The sequence below is a fragment of the Tachysurus fulvidraco genome, chromosome 19 (assembly GCF_022655615.1).
Source record: "Tachysurus fulvidraco isolate hzauxx_2018 chromosome 19, HZAU_PFXX_2.0, whole genome shotgun sequence".
Classification (NCBI taxonomy): Eukaryota; Metazoa; Chordata; class Actinopteri; order Siluriformes; family Bagridae; genus Tachysurus; species Tachysurus fulvidraco.
This window is the reverse complement of record NC_062536.1, coordinates 19,632,595-19,657,626: the sequence shown is the minus strand read 5'-3', so window position 1 is coordinate 19,657,626 and position 25,032 is coordinate 19,632,595. Positions and strand designations below refer to the sequence as shown.

Here is a 25,032-nt window from a genome sequence, read left to right as displayed (position 1 = left end):
ATTTCACACACACGTGTTATATCTATAATTACTGCACCATGTGAATGATAACAGCTCTGTTTTTAACTGTGTCCTGACATACATGACATAAATAAGCCGTAGACTTCTCATGGTAAACTCCAATGCCCCGTGTGGACGCTGGAAAGTCACGCTGCATTATAATTGCATTAAATATTCTTATTGAGTAAGATGTCTAAACGAATCTGAATCCCTACGGCTCCGATCGGTCTGCGCATGCGCATTGACTAAGTGCAGGGGAGGGGGTGTACGCATGCGCAGTGCACCTAGGGCGGTGATGTAATGCCCAACAATGTTGAAGGTGAAAATATCGAGACGAAGAGCAGAGAAAGACGTCGACACACGGATTTGTGAACAAAGCAGTACTGGATTCTCGACTGGTTTTTGTTTTTTTAAAAGAAAGAAAAGCTAATTAAGGATTAATGTAAACAAATTAACGTTTTCAACGACGGTTTCTTTTATAGCTTCGGATTTTTGGCGTTTTCTGGAAGAACAACAAAATACCGGAAACTATTTTTCCCTTTCAACGTCGATTAAGGTTGTTTATAGCTTATTTTAACCCAGTGAAGGTTGTGTTTGACTCGTACCCCTCCGATAAAGTGTTTAATTAAACACGACGTTGCCCTTGAGCCGTAATGGCCGCTTTCTTGTTGTATTGTTCTCCTTCATGGACAACATGGCCGGCCTGGCAGTGACGTCACAGGTGCCCGTATGTGGGCGGGGTCAGGAGCTGTGAGGGCTGACAGGCGCACCCGGAGATCCGACGGGATACTGCGCATGCGCGGTGCAGATTTACAGTGGCGTTTTTAGAGGCTATTTACATTCCGAATCACCCGTAAACACGCAGTCTTACACAGTACATTAACGTTAAACAGTTAATATCACAGTTCATCTCCATGTAGTAGTTTAGATGCTCATATAATCTGCGCACACACAATTACTCTACTACGGCTATAGAAGCTCCAGTACAACGGTTGCTATGTGAACGACTTGTCAGACGTCCAATCAGCGGACAGTTTATTTGGCGTTCAGCCAATCCGAGCGCGAGAAGAATGTGGGCGGGGACTAAAGAATAAATAGCGCAGACAGGACGCCATTTAAAAACACCGTTTATTCTGTCGCTAGATACAACTTTAAATGCTAAATTTAAATATTGTTAAAGATGTTGTTATTTAAAGTTCTCATCTTTAACGGATTTGATATAAACGACATATTTAAAAACGCATAAAAGCTTTTGTTTTGGGTTTTTAAATGTCAGTTGAGAAGTGGGCGTGGCTTCGTCCGAGTGATGACTTACACCGAGGAGTTGTTTATATCATCACTTTAAATTCTGTTCTGTTTACAGCGCGTTTATTCGTGGCTTAACAGGAAGTCGGCTCACTAGTCGCATCCGCTTGCCGGAAGTAACGTGACGTCACAGCGCGTTTGCGCTCCAACGGTTTTAACGGTCCTGAATAACACCCGGAAGTGCGAACAGCCAATCAGAGCACAGGACACAACTTCACTCAGTGGTGTAGAAATGTAAAGGTATTAAAGTTTATAACGTTACAGCGTCATTACTGTTGTTGTTAAACAGGAAGGTTAGTCTGTGTGTGTGTGTGTTAGTCAGTCTGGGTCTTTATTAAGTGGTCACGTGTGTATTGTAAACACGTGTATGAGAGGTGTGTGTGTGTGTGTGTGAGAGAGAGAGAGAGGTGTGTGAGAGGTGTGTGAGAGGTGTGTGTGTGAGAGAGAGAGAGGTGTGTGTGTGTGAGAGAGAGGTGTGTGTGTGTGTGTGTGTGTGAGAGAGAGGTGTGTGTGTGTGTGTGTGTGTGAGAGAGAGGTGTGTGTGTGTGAGAGAGAGGTGTGTGTGTGTGAGAGAGAGGTGTGTGTGTGTGAGAGAGAGGTGTGTGTGTGTGAGAGAGAGGTGTGTGAGAGAGAGGTGTGTGTGTGTGTGTGTGAGAGAGAGGTGTGTGTGTGTGTGAGAGAGAGGTGTGTGTGTGTGTGAGAGAGAGGTGTGTGTGTGTGTGTGTGTGTGTGAGAGAGAGGTGTGTGTGTGTGTGTGTGTGAGAGAGAGGTGTGTGTGTGTGAGAGAGAGAGAGGTGTGTGTGTGTGAGAGAGAGAGAGGTGTGTGTGTGAGAGAGAGAGAGGTGTGTGTGTGAGAGAGAGAGAGGTGTGTGTGTGTGTGTGTGAGAGTGTGAGGGGTGTGTGTGTGTGAGAGAGGTGTGTGTGTGTGTGTGTGAGGGTGAGAGGTGTGTGTGTGAGGGAGAGAGGTAGGTGTGTGTGTGTGTGAGGGAGAGAGGTAGGTGTGTGTGTGTGTGTGAGGGAGAGAGGTAGGTGTGTGTGTGTGTGTGAGGGAGAGAGGTGTGTGTGTGTGTGTGAGAGAGAGAGGTGTGTGTGTGTGTGTGTGAGAGAGAGTAGGTGTGGTGTGTGCGAGAGAGGGGTGTGTGTGTGGAGGGGTGTGTGTGGTGTGAGAGAGCGGTGTGTGTGTGTGTGTGAGAGTGCGAGCGGTGTGTGTGTGTGTGTGTGTGAGCGCGAGGTGTGTGTGTGTGTGAGCGGCGGTGTGTGTGTGTGAGCGGCGGTGTGTGTGTGTGAGAGAGGGTGTGTGTGTGTGGCGCGAGGTGTGTGTGTGTGTGCGCGAGAGGTGTGTGTGTGTGTGCGCGCGAGGTGTGTGTGTGTGTGAGCGAGCGGTGTGTGTGGTGGTGTGAGCGCGCGGTGTGTGTGTGTGTGGAGAGCGGTGGTGTGTGTGTGTGGAGCGACGGTGTGTGTGTGTGTGAGAGAGCGGTGTGTGTGTGTGGTGTGGTGTGTGTGTGTGTGTGGTGTGTGTGTGGTGACGAGAGGGGTGTGTGTGTGTGGAGAGAGGTGTGTGTGTGTGAGTTGTGTGTGTGTGTGTGAGAGTTGTGTGTGTGTGTGAGAGAGGTGTGTGTGTGTGTGAGAGAGGTGTGTGTGGTGTGTGAGAGAGGGTGTGTGTGTGTGTGAGCGAGTGTGGGTTGTGTGTGTGTGAGAGAGTTGGGTGTGTGTGTGTGTGTGTGTGTGTGACGAGAGGTGTGTGTGTGTGTGGGAGGTGTGTGTGGGTGGTGGGAGAGGTGTGTGTGTGTGTGTGAGCGGGGTGTGTGTGTGTGTGGTGAGAGGTGGTGTGGTGTGTGTGTGAGAGGTGGTGTGTGGGGTGTGTGTGTGGGTGTGTGTGTGAGAGAGGGGTGTGGTGTGTGTGTGTGGTGTGTGAGAGAGGGTGTGTGTGTGTGTGGTGTGGTGGTGAGAGCGGGTGTGTGGTGTGTGTGTGCGCGAGGTGTGTGTGTGTGGTGTGTGGGAGCGGAGGGTGGGTGTGTGTGTGCGAGAGGTGTGTGTGTGTGGTGTGTGAGAGACGGTGGGTGTGTGTGTGTGTGTGATGTGTGCGCGGTGGTGTGTGTGTGTGAGAGGTAGGGTGTGTGTGTGTGGGGAGCGGTGGTGTGTGTGTGTGTGTGTGTGTGAGATGGGGTGTGTGTGTGTGTGTGAGATGGGGTGTGTGTGTGTGTGTGTGAGATGGGGTGTGTGTGTGTGTGTGTGAGAGATGGGGTGTGTGTGTGTGTGAGAGGGTGTGTGTGTGTGTGTGTGTGTGTGTGTGTGTGTGTGTGCGGCGAGGTGGTGTGTGTGCGGGGTGTGTGTGTGTGCGCGCGAGAGGTGTGTGTGTGTGGCGAGAGGTGTGTGTGTGTGTGGGCGCGCGGTGTGTGTGTGTGTGTGTGCGAGCGGGTGTGTGTGTGTGTGTGTGTGGGTGAGAGCGGGTGTGTGTGTGTGTGTGTGTGTGTGTGAGAGGGTGTGTGTGTGTGTGTGCGCGAGCGGTGTGTGGGTGTGTGGTGTGTGTGTGTGAGAGAGGGTGTGTGTGTGTGTGCGCGCGGTGTGGTGTGGTGTGTGGGTGGTGTGTGTGTGTGGGTGGGCGGTGTGTGTGTGGTGGTGTGGGTGTGGGTGCGGGTGTGTGTGTGTGTGTGTGTGTGTGTGTGTGTGTGAGAGGGTGTGTGTGTGTGAGAGGGTGTGTGTGTGTGTGTGAGAGGGTGTGTGTGTGTGTGTGAGAGGGTGTGTGTGTGTGTGGGAGGAGGTGTGTGGGTGTGTGAGAGAGAGAGTGTGTGTGTGTGTGTGTGTGTGTGTGTGCGAGGGGGTGTGTGTGTGAGAGGGGGTGTGTGTGTGTGTGTGTGAGTGAGAGAGGGGGTGTGTGTGTGTGTGTGGGTGTGTGTGTGTGTGGAGTGTGTGTGTGAGAGCGGTGTGTGTGTGTGTGTGTGGTGTGGTGTGTGTGTGGCGTGGGGTGTGGTGTGTGGGTGTGTGGTGGTGTGAGAGAGGTGTGGTGTGGGTGTGTGTGTGCGTGGGTGTGTGTGTGAGAGGTGTGTGTGGGGGCGGGTGTGTGTGGTGTGTGTGTGTGTGTGTGTGTGTGTGTGTGTGTGTGTGAGAGAGGTGTGTGTGTGAGAGAGGTGTGTGTGTGTGTGTGAGAGAGGTGTGTGTGTGTGTGTGTGTGTGTGTGTGAGAGAGGTGTGTGTGTGTGTGTGTGTGTGTGTGTGTGAGAGAGGTGTGTGTGTGTGTGTGTGTGTGAGAGAGGTGTGTGTGTGTGTGTGTGTGTGAGAGAGGTGTGTGTGTGTGTGTGTGTGTGAGAGAGGTGTGTGTGTGTGTGTGTGAGAGAGATATTTGTGTGTGTGTGTGTGTGTGTGAGATAGGTGTGTGTGTGAGGGAGGGGTGTGTGTGTGAGGGAGGGGTGTGTGTGTGTGTGAGAGAGAGGGGTGTGTGTGTGTGAGAGAGAGAGAGGGGTGTGTGTGTGTGTGTGAGAGTGAGAGGCTGTGTGTGTGTGAGAGGTGGGGTGTGTGTGTGTGAGAGGTGGTGTGTGTGTGTGTGAGAGGTGGTGTGTGTGTGTGTGAGAGAGAGAGGTGGTGTGTGTGTGTGTATGAGAGGTGGGGTGTGTGTGTGTGTGTGTGAGAGAGAGAGGTGGTGTGTGTGTGAGGAGCGGTGTGTGTGGTGTGAGTGCGCGGTGTGTGTGTGTGTGGAGAGAGAGAGGTGGTGTGTGGTGTGTGTGAGAGGTGTGTGTGTGAGAGAGAGGGAGGGTGTGTGTGTGTGTGAGAGGGCGGTGTGTGGTGTGGGGGGCGGCGGTGTGTGGTGTGTGTGTGGGAGCGGAGCGAGTGTGTGTGTGGTGGGAGCGGGCGGTGTGTGTGGGTGTGGGAGAGAGAGCGAGGGTGTGTGTGTGTGTGTGGGAGAGCGGGGTGTGTGTGTGTGTGAGAGCGTGGGTGTGTGTGTGTGTGTGTGAGAGAGAGAGGTGTGTGTGTGTGTGTGAGGAGAGACGAGGTGTGTGTGTGTGTGTGAGAGCGGAGAGGGGTGTGTGTGTGTGTGTGAGAGGTGGAGAGGGGTGTGTGTGTGTGTGTGAGAGGTGGAGAGGGGTGTGTGTGTGTGTGAGAGGTGGAGAGGGGTGTGTGTGTGTGTGAGAGAGGTGGAGAGGGGTGTGTGTGTGTGTGTGTGCGCGCGAGCGAGGTGTGTGTGTGGTGTGTGCGCGCGCGCGCGTGTGTGTATGTGTGTGTGTGAGTGAGCGCGCGCGCGAGTGTATGTGTGTGTGTGTGTGCGCGCGCGAGCGGGTGGGTGTGTGTGTGTGTGCGTGCGCGCGTGCGCGCGGGTGTGTGTGGGTGTGTGTGGTGTCAGCGCGCCGCCGGGCGGTGTGTGTTGTGTGTCGTTGTGAGCCGCGCGCAGCGGTGTGTGTGTGTGTGTTGCGCGCGCCGCGCGTTGTGTGTGTGTGGTGTGCGCGAGCGCGCGCGCGGGCGGTGTGTGTGTGTGTGTGCCGCGCCGCGCGCGCGGTGTGTGGTGCGCGCGCGCGCGGGAGGTGTGGGTGTGTAGTGGTGTGTGCGCGCGCGCGCAGCGGTGTGGTTGTGCGCGCGACGCGCGGGCGGTGTGTGTGTGTGTGTGTGAGAGAGAGAGAGAGAGAGAGAGAGAGAGAGGTGTGTGTGAGAGGTGAAATCTGTTGAGGGCTGATTTGAGACAGGAAATGAGTGGGAGTGAGTTTCCTGTTTAAATCAGAGTTACAGTGTTTGTCAAATATTAATGTTTATTCATTTATTAAAAATAAAACCCACACAAATCTTTGTCCTTGTGTTAAACTCCTTAATAATTACAAGTAAAATACTATTTTATTCCTACCTACATGTTGGGGATTAAAACTGTCCCTGTGACTTGTTATGATGATGATGATGATGAAGAACACAGTTCACTCGTCACTACAGATATTTGTCCTGATGATAAAAGTACCAATAATTTAATATCATTCTCTTCAGTGGAAAAAAAAGTCTGCTGTTGTTTATCCTAACGTGTTAAAACACTACAGTTAAAGACAACAAGGTGGTGTTTGTTTTGCTTTTTGTACATTTGTACACGGCGTGTGGCTGGAAACACTCGAGTAGTTTAGAGTTTTCTCCTGACTTTTCTTTAGCTTTAACTTCTAACTTTTTATTTTAAACAAATTATTCTGGATTTCTCTGAACAGGTATCGAACATGTTCTGAGTTTAACTTCTTTTCTGTCATGATATTCCAGTAGCTGGGACAAAATATACTGTGTTTGTTGTTTGTCTGATTAATAACATAGTAAACAACACAGTAAACAAAACTAGCAGGTTTTCTTGTAGCTCTTTATTTCCTGTATCCTGACTACAGCTCTGTTTACATTCGAGAGACTTTTCACACATTTAAACTCAAATATCTGGACGCAGTGCCAAAAAAAAGAACTTATATTTTCAGAAACTAAAAAGACATATTTACAGACTATATACTTTTACCCAAAGGTTAAGAAAGTGTAAAATGTTTATGAATTATTATTTGTGCTGATTTTGTACATAAATATTTATTTGAGGGTGAAAAGGTGAATTCTGTCGCCCTCTGGTGGACAAATAAATAGCCGTAAACAAATAGCCAATCACAGGCCGTGTTATTAGCACTTGTTTAGGCAAATAGTTTTAAACTAATCCGGTGTGTTTAACGATTATAATTGTTTTCTAAAGCAAATAAAAATATTAATTGACGTAAATAAAACAAGTACCCGTGTTTTTAAACAAGTTATTTCAGCAAGTTTCAGAGAGACATCTAGTGCGCATGCGCTGGTAGTCGCGCATGCGCAGTGCGTCTGACTGGACAGCGGGTGAGAAGGAAGGTGACATTTTGTTGACGTCCCGCTTTGTGTGTGTTTTGTTAAGATGTCGGCTCTGGTGAGGACAGTGAATGTTCTCAGAGCAGGAGCTCAGCTCATCAGACGCGGACCTCAGCACAGCTTTATAAGGAAGTAAGTATTAAAGTGGAGGTTTGCACGATGCTAAGCTAACTATGCTAACAGGCAGTGACATCAGCTCCTCAGTCTCACTGAATACAAGGTGACTTTAACCTCGAAATAACAACAAAATAATAATAACACGCGATGGCACCGCTGTAAGATGTGTGTTTTGTGCTGGTTTTAAAAGCACAATCAAACTGTGTGAGAGAGTGTGCGCGAGAGTGTGAGAGAAGGTGTGTGTGTGTGTGTGTGTGAGAGAGAGAGAGAGAGAGTGAGTGAGAGTGTGCGCGAGAGTGTGAGAGAAGGTGTGTGTGTGTGAGAGTGTGTGTGAGTGTGTGTGTGAGAGAGTGAGAGTGTGTGTGAGTGTGTGTGAGAGAGAGAGAGCGAGAGTGTGAGAGAAGGTGTGTGTGTGTGAGAGTGTGTGTGAGAGAGAGAGTGAGTGAGTGAGTGAGATTGAGAGTGTGTCAGAGAAAGAGTGTGTGTGAGAAAGTGTGTGTGAGACACAGAGTGTGAGAGTGTGTGTATAATCAGTCATGATGTGATAAATTAGGAGTTAATTTTCTCTAATAGCACGTTTTCATTGTTTATCCATTTATAGTTAAATGCTGTTCTTGTTCTCACTCACATTATAGCAGCTATATATGGTCTATAAACAGTCTATAAACGGTCTATAAACATTCTATCAGCTCTCTTTTCTTCACCAGCTTCTCTTTATAGTATGAAAAAACACAAGTCGACGTTCAGGTAGCAGCTTTATATCAGACCGACACTGGAGACTGCTACTGTAGAAACAATAACGTGTTAAGATAAACTACCGTCAGAGCCGCTGATGCAGAGAATTAATCACCATCTATTAATGCTGTGTGTGTGTGTGTGTGTCAGGGCAGGTGGAGCTCCACACATTGTGGCTCAGTACCGTCAGCCTCCTCAGCTCACGAATCGCCAGAAGTTTCGTGCTGAGCTGCTTAGCGGATTCATGTGGTTCTGGATCCTGTGGCATTGCTGGCACGATTCAGACGCTGTACTGGTGAGTCTCTCTCTCACACACGCATTCTCACACACGCATTCACACACACACACACACACACACACACACACACACACTTAGTCTTAAACTGTGTTTTCATCCTCAGGGTCATTTTCCATGGCCGGACACAGACGCCTGGACTGACGAGGAGCTGGGAATTCCTCCTGATGATGAGTGATGTCATCATCCAGCACACCAGTGGGTGTGTGTGTGTGTGTGTGTGTGTGTGTGTGTATGAATTTAAACTATAGATGAGTTTAAACACTTGTTCTTTTTTTTCTTTCCAGGTGCTGAGTGGAGAGTGTGTGTGTGTGTGATCTGTGACTTCCTGCTGTACAGAGACTCGTTCAGTCTGATTTTGTTTTCTGTTCACGTCTATTTAAAAAAATAAAAAAAAATAAATAAATAGGAAGAGCAGACGAGTCGTTTCTCCTACAAAAAAAGCTTAAGCTTTTCTCCAGACAGAATCCAGAGTACTGACGAGATGTGTGACCATGTGGAGATACCCCATCATGCACCAGTGAGGGTTACCATGTGGAGATATCCCATCATGCACCAGTGAGAGGTTACGGTGTGACCATGTGGAGATATCCCATCATGCACCAGTGAGGGTTACGGTGTGACCATGTGGAGATATCCCATCATGCACCACTAGTTAGGGCACATTTCTGTGTTTGTGTTATGAAAGCTGGCCTGAGTTTTTCTTCCCTTCGGTTCTGTCCTGTGAGCATAAGTTTTGACACCCCCGCTTTCCCTCTGTGAGCGGTTTTGTCATCAGTTGGGATTTAATATGCAAATAATATAATTTTCAGTGAAATAAAAGATGATCCAGGAAACACTGGGGCTAACGCAGGATGTGTATCTCTGTCTTTAGATCAAATGTCTCGCATGAAACGACAAACTGATTTGTGTATTAAGTGAATCAGATCATTTGACTCCACTGTGAGAGTTTATTCCTTCAGCTTTTATATAGATCCTTGCATGAATCTTATAAATTGCAGAAAAAAAAATATTTCAGTTTGTTTCTTCTGAGCAATGAACAATTTACACTGGACATGAAATCTATAATTTCTTTGAAAGATAAACATTTATACAGACGTAAAGAACGGACTGAATCATTCTCAGGTTATACTAGAAAAGATTCACTTGTGCACAGTGGATATGGTTGTTGTGTGTTTGTGTGTTTGAATTTGCATCAGAAAAACAAAAATATCACTTTTCTTTAACCAGGCGAGACGACTCAACGTTAAGACTCGTTTCAAGGAGTCGACTCACATGACTCACTTTAAACAACACACGACTCGTACACGAGTTTTTTTTTTTTTTTTTTTAATTTTTCAGAGCGGTTCTTTTTCTTTTATTTCTTTGATGTGAAAAAAAAAATCACCGGCTTCATTCTTGTATCTCCGGCTTCGATTCTTCACCAGCTCGTCGGACTCAACCACACTATCATCACCATCATTACTACAAAAACTAGTACAAATGATTCATCGTTCAATTACAAAAAAAAACAAACAAAAAAGGCAAACAAATACTCAGTTCAAATATTTACAGAAAATGTGAATGAAATAAAGAAAGAAAGAAATCAAAAATAATAATAAAATCGATCAACACCAGGAGCAGGAAGCACAAATCGTTCCTCATCGCTTAGAAATGAATAAGTTAATAAAGAATTACAGGAAACACAGATAATACACACACACACACACACACACACACACACACACACACACACACACACACACACACACACAAAGCAGGATGAACACGTCGGCGTTATTTCTCCCTGAGCTTTAAACACGCTCACATCATCCTGAAGGCAGATTCAGATTCTCTCCACATCATCACTGTACATTTAAACACCAGTGTCACAAAAACATTGTGCTTTTATTTCCTCCTTTTAATTTGAGGTGGGGGTTAAAAAAAAAATTTAAAATCAATAAGTAAATTCAATGAGTTCAGATTTATGACGTAAATGTAACGGTAGAATTAAAAATGGGCGTTTCCCAAATCACACTAACAGTTTGTTCGATTTGTTTACTTTTCCGTTCTTAATATTTAGTTAATAGTCGGGTTGCTTTTCTTCTGCCCGTCTTCCTTTTCGCCTTTCTCTCGCTTTTACGAGAGGTTTTAATACTCCAGAAAAATGAACGTCAGACATGAACAGAATCCCAAATATTCCGGTGAAGAAAATTTATTACATCATTTATAAGAGCGACATAATGAGCCTCGAAATTCGGTCACAATTTACTATTAAAAAAAAAGGATCGCAGTTTGACCTTAAATTATTAGTTTTTTTTTATCAGTTAACGCTGCTGTGAAACGAATCTCAGGAATCAGTAGTGTTTATTGAATATGACGTCATCGTGGTGATTTAAACGACTGCACTGTAATTCACGACAAACCTGAGTGACGTCTGCGGCTCAGAGAGAGACGAGGCTCGGGATAACTAACGCGAAGTAGGTTCGTGTCTAATCGAGGGAGGGAGAGAGAGAGAGAGAGAGAGAGAGAGAGAGAGAGAGAGAGAGAGAGAGAGAAAATAAATAAATAAATAAATCAGGTTTGAGAACGACGGACTTTCCGCTACGTGACATTTCGTAGTTCTGCGACGACTTTACACAGAAACGTGATGCGTGTTAATAATAACTAAGTGTGATTTGTTCTGACTGATACTTTAACAGACAGTTTAATGAGATTTAAAAAGACACTCGTGTCCGATGATGAGACCGGGTGAAGATGTTTTTTTGTTTGTTCCTCGTGTCAGTTGTGAGAAAGAAAACGATGCTAATCACCGATCCATCTGGCTAAGACTGGACCTAGAGAACATCAGCACTGACAGCATCAGCTAGAAAGCAGCAGAACGACTGGGAAACGCCCAAAAAAAACCCCCACCAATTCAGCATTTAGTCATTTTGCTACGAATTTCGTCCAGTGCGTCGGCTACCACCAAAACACTGAAGGTGACAAGAAATGAACAAAATTAAACAAATCACGTCAGTGTAAAGGAGAGAAACACTCCAAGGCTACGGATCTCCATCTCACATGTTTAAATACGCTTAAAAAATCACCCGATAAACCAACTAATCAAACACTGTACAATTATTGCTTTCAGCACCATTTAAAAACTTTCACACAGATTATAAATGACCCTGAACTATACACCGGGACAGCATCGTTTCCATGGCGACCAGCCCCGGTGTTTACACCACAGCCGACAGGAAGAAGGTAGTGATCTACGTTACGTAGAGAAATGAGACGCAAGAGAACTTTACAGAAATAAAACGCACTAAAGCTGCCCAAGAAACACACACACACACACACACACACACACACACACACACACACGTCTGCTTCTGCTACAGGTTCCATGTGGAGGTAGGAGAGGGAAAGAAAAGCTGAGTGAATTGTACAAAGTGTAGATTGCGAGCTCTGAGTTTGGCTGAAAAGATAAAACACTCCGGCTGTGTTCCAATACCAGCGTGTCTCTAATGCCCCTTTACCACCGAGGCAGTTTGAGTGCAGGTTCGGAGCCTAATTTAGAACCAGTTCTTTTTTTCGACACCCAAAGCACCAAGTAGCACCAAAACGCTGCTGGTCTAGACTTAAAAACCGCTTGCGACAGGGTTTGTGGGCGGGGCTACTGTTAGCGCCTTTGATAATGCATCTTAAGTAGGGGATGTGGGCGGGGCTACTGTTAGCGCCTTTGATAATGCATACATTTACATTTACATTTACAGCATTTAGCAGACACCCTTATCCAGAGTGACTTACAACTGAGCAACTGAGGGTTAAGGGCCTTGCTCAGGGGCCCAGCAGTGGCAGCTTGGTGGACCTGGGGTTCGAACCAATGACCTTCCGATCAGTAGCCCAACACCTTAACCACTGAGCTACCACATCCCCATGCATCTTAAGTAGGGGATGTGGGCGGGGCTAATGTTAGCGCCTTTGATAAGCTATCTTAAGTCGGGGTTGTGGGCGGGGCTACTGTTAGCGCCTTTGATAATGTACCTTAAGTAGGAGCTGTGGGCGGGGCTACTGTTAGCGCATTTGATAATGTACCTTAAGTATACTAATGTTTAATACACTTTCACTTTACCTCAATATGATACATTATCAGCACACATGATAGTAGGTAGCTACATGCTAAGGCTAACTTTTTCTGTGTTAATGATAAAATAACGTTATGTACTTTCTCGATCACAACCTCCGTTTATACAGATTACACGGAGCTGCACGTACACGACAGATTCGCCGCGTTTGGGTGTTAATGTAGGTTCACAAAGCCATGAGCATTAACAGTAAAGCAACATCCGCCATTGTTGTTTGTCGCTGCTGCGCTAACGTTGCTGTGTAACGTGACGTGTATACAGTGACGTCACACTCGGCTCTGTGATGCTCTCTAATTGATGGAAAGGCAAACCGGTTCTTAGAAGGTTCACCAGTGGAACCAACTTAGCACCAGCACCAGCTCTGAACCAGCACTCGGTTCTTTCTGGTGGAGAAGGAGTATAAACACACCTTCACTTTTTTTTCCAGAATCTTCAAAGCCGAACTGCTGGAGTGACGTCACAGGTTCGAGGTCAAATTCAGGGAACACTTTAAATCTTGGAGATTTTCAGAATTACTATTAAATAAGTATCATTGTGTTTACGAGTCTATTTGTTTTCATCTTAAAAAAAAAAAAAGTCACAGATAAACTCATTCATATTGCAGTAATGCAAAGTTGTGATTAAAAGGGTGTTAGTGTGGAAACACTGTAGTCACAGACAGGACCTAGTTAAATAACTCAAACAACACTTCCTGAAACATTTGGCTAATTCCATCACAGATTTCCCTGCACTGCTTATCTATCTTTCTTTCTTGAATGTTAAATACATTTTAAAAATGTATTTATCTATTAAATCATCACTTAATTTCTCAGAGCATGTGTGCTATCTTCAGCGTGCTAGTGCCATTCCTACATACCTTGAAGCTTAAACATGCAAGGTATGTGTGTGTGTGTGTGTGTGTTAGGTAGTGAGATGCGTGTTGCTGTTGTGTTAAAGCAGCAAGCGAGTGTGTGTGCTCATCTTCATCAGCTTGCTCAGCTTCTGCTTGGACGTCGCGTTGCCTTTCTTCGGACGTTTTCCTGAAAAACACATTTAGAATTAAATTAAAGTAACGGTAAGTGATCTAGCAAACACGCTGCCAAAACATTTAGAGGTGTTCTAACACTTCTCATTACTGATATTTCTGGCCCATAAATCAGATGCAGTCGACCCACTGACGGCTGGCACATTACGGTGTACCGTTATTGCAGTTTACCTCACAGGGCTGTAAACATTACACATCACTCCTTTAATGAACATCATAAGTATAATAACAGTGTGTAAGATCACTGACACTAAACTCCTTCCATAAACAATAAACAACACACATTTTAGGATCTTTATGTTGCTAAAGAAACAAAATAAAATTAGGAGTGCATCACACACACACACACACACACACAGACTCTCCCTCTCTCTCTGACCCCCCCCCACACACACACTCTCTCTGACATCCCCCCAACAAACTCACTCCCACACACACACTCTCTCTCTCTCCGACACCCTGCCCTGTACCCCCCCCACTTTCCTCCTACCCCCCAACCACACACACACACACTCTCTCTCTGACACCCCCCCCACACACTCACTCCCACCTCTTAACCCCCCAACCACACACACCCCTCCTACCTCCCAATGACACACACACACTTCCACACACCTTTAGTGGCCTGGTTGCTGATGGGGCTCGAGTTGTGTGTGTGTCGTTTTGATGGATGGAGTACATGAGAGAGTGAACTCTCTGTGTATAAACACTCCTCTACTGCACTCGCCTTACTGCTGACACACACTGCACTGCTACTGCACCACACCTCCTGAGGCACAGCGCCCCCGTCTGGCACCCTGCTGGGGGAGGAAGGACGCTCCCTGTGCACACAACACAACGTGAATGACTTACACTCTGTTCAGAGATATTATATATTTATTCTCACACACACACTGGATGGCAGAAGCTTGTGTGTTTGATGAATGTTGGTGTTTCTGATGGTGAATATGGTTTGTATTTGGGTGTGTTGGGCTACCAAGCTGCTGTTGGGCCCCTGAGCAAGGCCCTTAACCCTTAATTGCATAAAAATGACACTAAGTTGCTCTTCATAAAGGCATCTGCTAAATGCTGTAAATGTAAATGAGATGTATTTAATGTCAGAACCCAGAAACCTGGCCATCTTCTAGTTGTGTGTGTGTTACCTTTTGAGTGGTTTGTGATGTTGACTCCCTGAGTTTCTCATCTTAGGCATTTCACACTCCTCTTCATCCTCAGAGCTCCCTGAATCTGAACTGTCCTGCTGAGAGAGAGAGAGAAATAGAGAGCGAGAATGACAGAGAAAGAAAGAGACAGAGAGAGAGAAACAGAGAGAGAGAGAGAGAGACACACACAGAGAGAGAGAAAGAGAGAGATCCATAAATCCATATTTCTATCTTAATAACTTTGATTGTATTGGATATGGAACCGACCTCCTCTTCCCCTTCATCCTCCTCTTCCTTCTGCAACCGTGAGAGTTTTGTCAGCTTTATCCTGAGTTCTGCTCACACAACAACACGTCCAGTCACAAACACATCACTGTACAGAGCACAACATCTCCACACTTACTTATAGCCAGTGGGTTTGCTGGTGCAGGTCAGTGTTGGATGCTGAGGCGTGATGAAGGACAATGTTATTATAATGAATGGTTTGTTTCTTCTCATGCGTTTGTACACTGAACTGATCCCTTAAACATGAAGCCCAGGCATCAGACCCTTCTGGATAATGATCAGGATTTAAATGAAGTAGCATGAGAGGGTGAAATGACTCACCATGACGAGTGACCTGACCTGCCTCCACTTTCACTTTCTCTGGTTGGCATGACGATGGCTTTTCCGGTCTAACGTGATGCTGTTGGCATGGCGATATCTCGTCTTTCAGAGCTCTGTTCCCGAGACGCAGCCTCTCGCTATGTACAATACAGACACACACACACACTTATTATTATACGTTATATAGTTTATATAGTTTATAAACTTTATAGTTTTAATGGTTTAATGGTGAGGTCATAAATCTGTACCACACGATCCTGCCGTTACATAGCACAAGCCGCAGTGCGTTGTCATGGTTACCATCGACCGCTACAGTAGAGGGCTGGACAACCTTCTTAAACTTCGCGTTCACCTTGGAGCTCACGTCGGAGTCCTGCTGTGATGAGAAAGTGAAGAATTTAATGAAAATAAAGAGCAAGATGCTGAGTATGTATGATTAGAGCTGGAAGTGAACTCAATCTTGATGTCATTGCCTACCGTGTGTGTGTGTGTGTGTGAAGATGAAGTAACGCTCTTGTAACATTCCTCATCATGCTCTCACCTCCTCCAGAGGGCCGACCTCCAGCCTCTTCAGCACTTCCCGAGTATGCAGCTCCAGGATGTCCAGGTTTGATCGGAGTTTGGGCTCGTGGTGATCTTGTTCATGCTGTTGTTGAAGATGCTGAAGATGATGATGATGATGATGGTGGTGGTGGTGGTGAGGTTTAAGTCGTTGAGTGACCCGTTGCGCGTGATGTCGTCTCTCGAGCGAGGAGTGAGCGGATGCACTTTCTACGCTTCCCTGAGATTTCACCGGTTTACTCGGATCCTCCTGCGAAACGGAAAGCATCTGATTATTAAAAACATTAGATATCAGAAAGCTCAGTCAGGTGCTCGTTATCGGAATCGTTTCTCATTTATAACCCCGCCTACAAACAGTAGGACACGCCCCCTAGTAAGTGGAGACAATAAAGGTCGGCTAAAAATCTGAGCTAAAACTCACACACACACACACACACGCACACACACGGACACACACGCACACACACGGACACACACGGACACACACGGACACACACGGGGACACACACGGACACACACGGACACACACAAGCACGGACACACACAAGCACGGACACACACAAGCACGGACACACACAAGCACGGACACACACAAGCACGGACACACACAAGCACGGACACACACAAGCACGGACACACACAAGCACGGACACACACAAGCACGGACACACACAAGCACGGACACACACAAGCACGGACACACACGGATACACACGGGCACATGCACGGGCGCACACACGGACACACACGCACACACACGGACACACACGGACACACACGCACACACACGGACACACACGCACACACACGGACACACACAAGCACGGACACACACAAGCACGGACACACACGGATACACACGGGCACACGCACGGGCACGCACACGGACACACACGCACACACAACGGCATTCTGTACCTCCTGCACCTCCAGGTGACGGATCTCTCTGCTCAGCTCCTTGATCAGGAGGCTCGGCCGGATGTGGTCTGGAATCTCGCTGTTTGGTGCCGTTAACTAGAACACACACGTATCCGGTGCAGGATGTTCAATGCGTGCGGTCACAGAGGACAGACATTAACCTGAATGCTCATTAAGAATAAATACACAGGAGCTTTACCTCCCTCCTCAGCCAGGTTTTTAGGGCAGAGATTAAAGCTTTTACTCCTTCTACCAGATACTCCTGAGGCTGACGCTTCTCGTCCCGCAGCTCTGCCAACACACACACACACACACACAGGTTACAAAACAAACAGCACACTAATCAAAGCATCTGAGTCCTAGCTAGGATTGGCTAACACACAAGCCTAGCTTGCTCTGTCGATTTGATCGATTCTCCTCAGAAACGCAGACGAAGTAGAGATCGCTGTAACCGCTGACGAGGAGGTCGTTTGTCTTCGCTGTAGCGTCAGAGAAAAAACACCAAGAGAAATTCAGCTGCTTGTGTGACATGACGACAAGCAGCTACAGTTTTATACATCTCTCACATTCGTTCATAATTAATAATAATAAATAGTCATTAGATCACGTGTTCCTGACGGTTAAATAGCTTTACGTCTCTCCACATTGGTTCACTAATAAGACTTAATCTTCACCTCCTTGTTTTCCTGATGTGATCTCTGAGCTGCGAGCTGATTGGTCAGGAAGATAAAAGGCTTTAATTTTTGACTATTATTATTATTATTATTATTATTATTATTATTATTATTATTATTATTAGCAGTAGTAGCAGCTGCAGCTTTCTCACCTTTCAGTGTCCTCAGCAGGTTCTTGGCCACGTACCAGCTAATGGCCTCGAAATACGGAAACTTAAACAGATCTGGAGTCTTCAGTCTCCGCTCCATCTCGTAACATCTGAACAAAACACAGAGCTCACGTTTTATTTAACAAACTTGTCCTGCTTTGGGATGAAAACAAATCGTTCACACGATAAAGCATTGTGGGAAATTACTTGAGCTGCATGCCGATGTTCAGGTTGTGTAAGAAGTTTCCCCCGAAGGCCATGCAGTCCTGAGACGTGAGAACTGCGTGGATCCAACCTGTAGGGCAAGTGGAACACACACACACACACAGACAGACACACCCAGACCCAAACAGAGACAGACACACACCCAGACAGAGACAGACACACACCCAGACAGACACACAGAGAGAGATAAAATCAACCCAATGTGTTCTATTACCCTCCTTTATTGACTTCCCCATAACATCGTTAGAGCGATGCATTCTGGGTAAGTTGTACTTCTGACTACAGCCATGTTGCTCTGACAAGCGTCTCATGAACAGATGAACTAGACAGTGGATTAACGTGATATGGCAAAAAATGTCTTCAAACAAGAAGAAATAGCATGTGGAGGTCGGGGGACAAAAGAGAGCCATGTTAATCAGTGTGTTGTGGTTCTGAACGTAGACGTGGCACCTAAACACTTAACAGAAACCAGAGGCAGCTTATCAGGTCTTTTGCCTTAGCCTTTTTTGCCCCCACCCCGTATGGTGTATGGCTGACCTGTAGGGAGCAGTACGGTGGTGCCCTGCTGCACTACACACTTGTAGCACTTCTCCACTTTTTCTCCGAAGAACACTTCGCTCTGATTGGCCGACGAGCTCCACGACTCGTAGAGCGCGAGGTTGGTCTTGGTCGGTTCGATCAGATAAAAAATCTTCTCTCCCTGTAGACACAGTGCATTATGGGTACACTGTAGGACACCCCAATACCCAACCCCAGTGAATAGGGCACTCAGTAGTGAACAGGGGGTTAAGGGTGTAGCATGCATTACCCAGAGGACGTGGTACCACACGGAGGTTCCTCCGAAGTCTATGTGGAAGTCGGTGTAGCTGTTCTTTACCCCCATCAGGCAGTACTTCTGCACAAACGGCTTGGGGAAGATGGAGTCGTCCGGCCAATACTTCTCCACCCATGACATCTCACGAGCGATATCTGGCACCTCCACCAGCTCAGCCATCCTACACACACACACACACACACACACTTTAAACCTGTGTATACAACTGATTCATTGAGTTGAAGCTACACATCATCTCATAGGATTCTTATTAATCAGATCTTTGGAACAATTATGTTTCATGTAACAGAATGTTAAAGTGTAACCAAACAGCTAATACCACTTGGTTAGGGTTAGCGTGACAACAGTTGCCATGGTAACTCTTCTTAGCTAACTTATAACATATTTGGGATAATAAGCATATTCATCACATTTGGTGAAGGTGTTCGGCCCTGTTCACACTGCAGGTAAAAGTGGCCCAAATTTTTTTGGGGTCAAGTGACCAGGTCAGACTTCTTCAGGAGTGTGAACACTCAAGTCTGGCCCACATCTCATTCTTTTTCAAATCAGATCTGGGCCACTTCCATATGTGGTCCTGAATCAGACGCAAATCTGATTTTTTCCAATGTGGCCGCAGTGTGAACAACCAAGGCGGATTTGATGCGACTTTTGCGTCAATCTACATCCACATTCGACATCGACATTTTGCGCCGGCAAAAACGTGACTGGTAACGTGTGTGTGATAAGAGTGTTATATAAGTGCTTACGTGAACCAGCTCATAATGTCTGCATCGAATACATCACATTACAGCATTACATGATATGTTTGCTTGCACCAGATGATACAATACTTCCTCCGTAACCTCGCCAACATTTTAGCGCGACGGCGTGCTGCGTGTGACGTTATTGTTATTGTTCGTTCGCGCGTGCGGGTCAGTTCGAAACAGCACACTGGTTCACACTGGTATCTGATACAGGCCACATTTAAAAGGTAATGTGAACAGCCAAACAAAAAAATTTATATGATATGAGCAAAATATCCGAATTGAGCGTTAAGACTTGCAGTGTGAACGTGGCCTTAGAGACGATATGACTGATGTAAAGTAAGTGGATGTGTGTGTGTGTGTTCGTGTGTGTGTGTGTGTGTGTGTTCGTGTGTGTGTGCGCGTTCCGGACACCTACTTGGTATCAGAGAACTCCAGGCTGATGAGGTTGAGCACTTTCGGACGTTCAGGTTGGTAATAATACTTGACGAACTCACTCAGCTTCATCTTGCTGTCCGCTTGTCTGGCCACGTCGATCACATCGATCACTTTGTCTCCACCTGCAGTCACAAACAAGCAGCAATGTGTTGGCTGTTTGCAGCACAAACCTGATGTGGGTGTGGCCTAAACAAAACATTCTGCATGCTGGGTGATGTCTGACAGTTCCTCACTATCCTCTACATCACACAGCTTTCATATCACACACTGTTTTTGTAGTTAGTTCTTTGTGCCAACTGTGAGACAGAAAGAGACACAGACAGAGAAAGAGAGAGAGAGAGACAGACACAGACAGAGAAAGAGAGAGAGAGAGACAGACACAGACAGAGACACACAGAGAGAGAGAGAGAGAGAGAGAGAGAGAAACACAGAGAGAGATACAGAGTGAGAGAGAGAGACAAAGAGAGAAAAGGTAAACAAGAGTAGAGTCTGGTCTATTCTTTCTACTAGAGAGCGTAATATGATCTGTGCTTTGTGTGTTCTCACACACACAGAGAGACAGGGAGAGACAGAGAGAGAGAGAGAGAGAGAGAAAGAGAGCACCTGTTCCCATCAGTTTGAGCTGAAGTGTGTGTGTCTGTAATTGAAGCGCTTTAACAGACTGGGGTCTGTAACTACGGAGACAGACAGCACAGCTGCAGGAGCACCACACACACACACACACACACACACACACACATACCGACGTAGTGCTGGACATCTCTGACAGAGAAGGATAGTGGGGGCACTCTGAGCCCCAGACCCTCCTTGTCCTGCACTATGATGGGGTAATAGAAGCCCTCAGTCTCCAGGTAATGCCGTGTCACATGACTTCCCTGCATCCGCACCACCAGCTCATCAGCACTGCACAGGGGCAGGAACAACAAGTCGTTACAGTTCATAATTACTCCACCAGCACAGTCACAGTGAGGTGTTTATTACAGGTGTTATTACCTGGGGAAGCTCCTGGCCTGCAGCTGCTGTATAAACACCGCTGTTCCTGCCTGAACCGGCCGCCTCCCATCATCCTCCTCTGTGTAATCATGTCTGTGCCAGTTATTCCTCTTCTTCACTGAGACACACACACACACACACACACACACACACACACACACCACATAATTTACAGTATTGATGAGGAAATACACACACACACACACACACACACACACACACACACACACACACACACACACACACACACGCGTGCACACTTACTGAGGGAGGGTCCGTGGATTGGATGACAATTAGGACAGTGATAGACGTCAATATCAGCAGCATGATGCTCCTCCACCTGCACACAGCTACACACACACACACACACACACACAATATACCAGAGCTGTTTAAGAAGGCACACCTGATCAGCTGGTTTTGTTCTGACAGGACATATTGAAGCTTACATTCCTGCACATGTAAACACATGCACAAACACACACACATCTAAACATGTCTCCTGAAAAGAACATTTAACTTGTTCCACAAGTTGAAAGAGGAAAAATAATAAACACATCAACACTACTTTGATTTGTTCACTCAGGGAAATAATTCAAATCAGTTTCAAAAACTAAAATGTTAAAAACTTTTAGTGTAGTAGTGTGTAATGTGCAGGGAGCGTGCAGTGTGTATTATTGTGCAGTGTGTGTGCAGTGAGTGTGTGTGCAGTGTGTTATGCAGCGTGTGTGTGCAGTGTGTTACGCAGCGTGTGTGTGCGCAGTGTGTTACGCAGCGTGTGTGTGCAGTGTGCGTGCGTGTGTGTGCAGTGTGCGTGTGTGTGCAGTGTGCGTGCAGTGTGCGTGTGTATTAGTGTATTAGCGTGCAGTGTGTGTGCAGTGTATACGTGCAGTGTGTACAACACAGCGTCTGATCTCACTGTCCCTACGGCGCTGAACGAACACAAATCCTCAGAACACGACCACGGCACTCAAAAACAGTCCCTGACATCCAGCACCAACACACCGATAAAGCACTGAGTCCATCATCACACTTGCAGAATAACACTGTGTCTGTCTTGGAAACCACAAGCTGAGATTTTATATAAGACTGACATCTGACCATCATCATCATCATCATCCTCCACAATCGGTCCCGGTCCCCAAGAAACCCTCCATCACTGGACTGAATGACTACAGGCCTGTCGCTCTGACATCTGTCATCATGAAGACCTTTAAACAGCTGGTTCTGGCCCACCTAAAGTCTGTAACAGAACAGATGCTGGATCCCCTACAGTTTGCCTACAGAGCAAACAGACCAGAGGACGACGCAGTCAACATCAGACTGCACTACATTCTGTAACACCTGGACTGCACAGGGAGAGACGCCCGGATTCTGTTTGTCGACTGCAGTTCGGCTTTTAATACAATAATTCCTGACATTTTCCACTCCAAACTCCTAAGGCTCACTATACCCCCTTCCATCTGTCAGTGGATCACCAGCTTCCTGACAGATATTAAACAACACACGAGACTGGGAGGTGTCACCTCCAGCATTTGGACAATCAGCACCGGCGCTCCACAGGGATGTGTCCTCTCCTCACTGATATTCTCCCTCTACACTAATGACTGCACTTCAAATGACCAAACTGTTAAACTCCTGAAGTTTGCAGATGATACTATGCTCATCGGTCTCATCCAAGATGGTGATGAATCTGCATACCGAGAGGAGGTGAAGCGGCTGGTGCTATGGTGCAGTCAGAACAGTCTAGAGCTAAACACTCTCAAAACTGTGGAGAAGATTTGTACGACACAAGAACCAGAAACCGGGCAGTAAACATCACTACTGCCCCTTCACACCCTGGACACAACCTCTTTCAGCTCATCCCTTCTCTCAGGCGCTACAGAACTCTGTTTACTAAAACTCCCAGACACAGGAACAGTTACTTACCCCAGACAATCACCCAGATTAACACCTCACCATCATTATATTCACTGCTTCATATCTATAATTGCTGCATTATCAGGACTGTCAGTCATCACATCATCTGTATATATTACACACTACTGCTGCTGTATATTGTACAAAAACATATTACACAATATTGTTATTTACACTCACACTTTATGTACATAACTGATCTGTCATATATTCTGTATTTATATTTTATACTCATTCTGTCTATATTGTATCTCATCATCTGCATTGTTTTCTTGTATAGTATTGTGTTATTTATGTATTGGCCATGTGTCAACACACTTGGCCAATAAATCTGATTCTGATTCTCATCAAATCAGATCAAACTAGAAAACCGACAGAAAGAACAAGGGGATAACGTAAAAACACTGAAACACTGACTCAACTTTCTGTCCATATTTCCCTCATACATCTAATCTCTGACTGTCTAATCATAAGTTATGGATCAGTTAGTTATCAGTACATCTACAGCCTTGTACTTAGGTTTAAGGGCCTTGCTGAAGGGTCCAGCAGCTTGATGATCCGGGATTCAAGCTCACAACCTCCTGATCAATGGGCCAATACCTTATCCTCTAAACTACCACATACCTTCGTCTGTCCATCACATTATCAGTCTGTCGCTGTCCTCTTATACATCTCTCTGCTCACTTCATCTGTGTCAGTTAGTGAGTTAACAATAAATTACTTCATAAACCTTAATAATAACTTGTCTATCCATGGTACAGAGCAGTGTGTGTGTGTGTGTGTGTGTGTGTGTGTGTGTGTGTGAGAGACTGTGTTAAGTGTTTATATCTGTCTAACACACACTAAATTGATCACAGCTGAAGAAAGTATAACTGTTTACAACAGATAACACACATGCACGCACGCGCGCACACACACACACACACACACACAATAACACTGTAAACATATCTGAGCAGAAGGTTTGTAGTTAAACAGGACAATTAATCAAACAAACATTCGTTCATCCGTATTATTATTATTCAGTTATAAAACATCCCTCAGTTTATTTCGGCTTGTTTATAACGTGTCATGTCTGTTATTACGGAACAACAATAAACTATAAGTGTTTGTTGTGTAACTAAACCAGACTTAACACTAACATTCATCCTGTGATTTATTCAATAGTAATCAAGAGTAAAAATATATATATATACATATTATATTATAGTATACAGAAATGTTTTATATCCAGTCAGGAAACTCTTACATAAACAATCAGTTAGCAAGTGCTACAGCTAATTAGCTCGCATGCTAAAATGCCACAGCTAATTAGCTCGCATGCTAAAATGCCACAGCTAATTAGCTCGCATGCTAAAGTGCTACAGCTAATTAGCTCGCATGCTAAAGTGCTACAGCTAATTAGCTCGCATGCTAACGCCGTTGTATTTGAATACCGAGAGGATTTCTCCTTCACAGCCGATTATATTAGTGTTAATGGTGTAGAAATGTTTATACCTGCCATGAAACCAGTCCTTACAAATGTCACATTCGATCATAAAGCGATTGAGATCGTAAGGCTGCCGGCACACACAGTACAGCGGGGCAGCCGCCATCTTTCCTCCTCTCCTCGTCCGAGGGCGAAGTTTAAATGTCGGCGGAAATTGCCGAAGGTGGGGATTTAACAGTGACGGAAAGTCCCGAAATGGGTTCGTCCGTGACGGGAGTCACGCAGCAAATGGCCGGAAAGTGACGAGACACCGGCGGAAATAGCCGAAGTTGGCCATTTTAAATCGGCGGAAATTACCGAAGGGTGAATCTATTTAAATGGCCGAAAAGGACCGAGGTTTAACACGATAAAGGCTCAAATACACCTATTACGGAGAAATGTGGTGACGTATAAGATACGTTATGTTGTGAAATAACATGTAAAATATGTTTATGTCGTTTTATATCATTTTATACAAGCTGAAAACGAGAAAGAAAGAAAAAACGCCTTATATGTGAAAAGCACACGGACGTGTTTAATGGACTCGTGCGCCATCTAGTGCATGAACGTTGCATCAACACTTCATTTGTTCTCTAAAGACATAATAAGCACGTGTGCATTAAATGTGTGCCACGTGACAAAAAACGAAAACAAAATTGTTTATTTTTTTTATTTAAAAATGATTTTCAGGGATCTCTGGGTTGTAACATTTATTTAAAAAAAAAATACCCAGCCCTTTATTTACTCTGAACGTTATTGTTAAATAATGAATCCGTTTGAACGCCATTGAGGTTAGCTGGTGTTTGTGTCCACAAGGTGGCGCTGTCAGACAAATAAACAGGCTGGAGGTCAGAGATGAAGTCTGTGCTCTTTAATATGTGTATTATTATCATTCTTTATTCTTTTATCAGTATACTGAGCATGAAAAAAACAACAGAAATAATAAA

The 25,032-nt window shown here is 45.7% G+C and overlaps 2 protein-coding genes across 9 annotated transcripts; one reads left to right on the top strand and one right to left on the bottom strand.

Moving 5' to 3' along the window:
• Positions 1-325: 325 nt before the first annotated feature.
• ndufb2 (NADH:ubiquinone oxidoreductase subunit B2) lies at positions 326-8,686 on the top strand. Of its 3 annotated transcripts, none has more exons than XM_027160799.2 (5): positions 326-556; positions 7,180-7,265; positions 8,136-8,280; positions 8,387-8,482; positions 8,568-8,686. In XM_027160799.2, exons 2-4 carry the CDS (start codon positions 7,180-7,182, stop codon positions 8,456-8,458), a joined length of 303 nt encoding a protein of 100 aa, XP_027016600.1. In that variant the 5' UTR covers positions 326-556; the 3' UTR covers positions 8,459-8,482; positions 8,568-8,686. The 3 variants fall into 3 exon arrangements, with proteins under 3 accessions (XP_027016600.1, XP_027016599.1, XP_027016598.1); XM_027160798.2 differs by lacking the exon at positions 326-556 and adding an exon at positions 582-1,545; XM_027160797.2 differs by lacking the exon at positions 326-556 and having other exon boundaries at positions 7,086-7,265; positions 8,387-8,478.
• Positions 8,687-12,934: 4,248 nt separating this feature from the next.
• Positions 12,935-24,399, bottom strand: kdm7aa (lysine (K)-specific demethylase 7Aa). Of its 6 annotated transcripts, none has more exons than XM_027160791.2 (19): positions 24,115-24,399; positions 20,962-21,047; positions 20,698-20,815; positions 20,447-20,607; positions 19,685-19,826; positions 18,497-18,683; positions 18,226-18,388; positions 17,671-17,758; positions 17,467-17,573; positions 17,315-17,350; positions 16,840-16,931; positions 16,641-16,736; positions 15,703-15,972; positions 15,410-15,534; positions 15,162-15,298; positions 14,823-14,890; positions 14,556-14,653; positions 14,029-14,234; positions 12,935-13,408 (listed from the first exon to the last, which is right to left on the bottom strand). In XM_027160791.2, the coding sequence occupies exons 1-19, from the start codon at positions 24,210-24,212 to the stop codon at positions 13,320-13,322; spliced, it is 2,367 nt and encodes a 788-aa protein (XP_027016592.1). In that variant the 5' UTR covers positions 24,213-24,399; the 3' UTR covers positions 12,935-13,319. The 6 variants fall into 6 exon arrangements, with proteins under 6 accessions (XP_027016592.1, XP_027016590.1, XP_027016591.1 ...); XM_027160789.2 differs by having other exon boundaries at positions 15,410-15,537; positions 24,115-24,394; XM_027160790.2 differs by having other exon boundaries at positions 14,556-14,650; positions 15,410-15,537; positions 24,115-24,394.
• Between the last annotated feature and the right edge of the window lie 633 nt (positions 24,400-25,032).

Coding starts and splice junctions, on each gene's coding strand:
- ndufb2 (XM_027160799.2), top strand. CDS start 7,180: ATGTCGGCTCTGGTGAGGACAGTGAATGTTCTCAGAGCAGGAGCTCAG. Junction 7,266..8,135: donor CAGCACAGCTTTATAAGGAA/GTAAGTATTAAA, acceptor TGTGTGTGTCAG/GGCAGGTGGAGCTCCACACA. Junction 8,281..8,386: donor ACGATTCAGACGCTGTACTG/GTGAGTCTCTCT, acceptor TTTCATCCTCAG/GGTCATTTTCCATGGCCGGA.
- kdm7aa (XM_027160789.2), bottom strand. CDS start 24,212: ATGGCGGCTGCCCCGCTGTACTGTGTGTGCCGGCAGCCTTACGATCTC. Junction 20,816..20,961: donor AATCCACGGACCCTCCCTCA/GTAAGTGTGCAC, acceptor TGTGTGTCTCAG/TGAAGAAGAGGAATAACTGG. Junction 16,932..17,314: donor CACATCAGGAAAACAAGGAG/GTGAAGATTAAG, acceptor GTGTGTTGGCAG/AGCTGCGGGACGAGAAGCGT.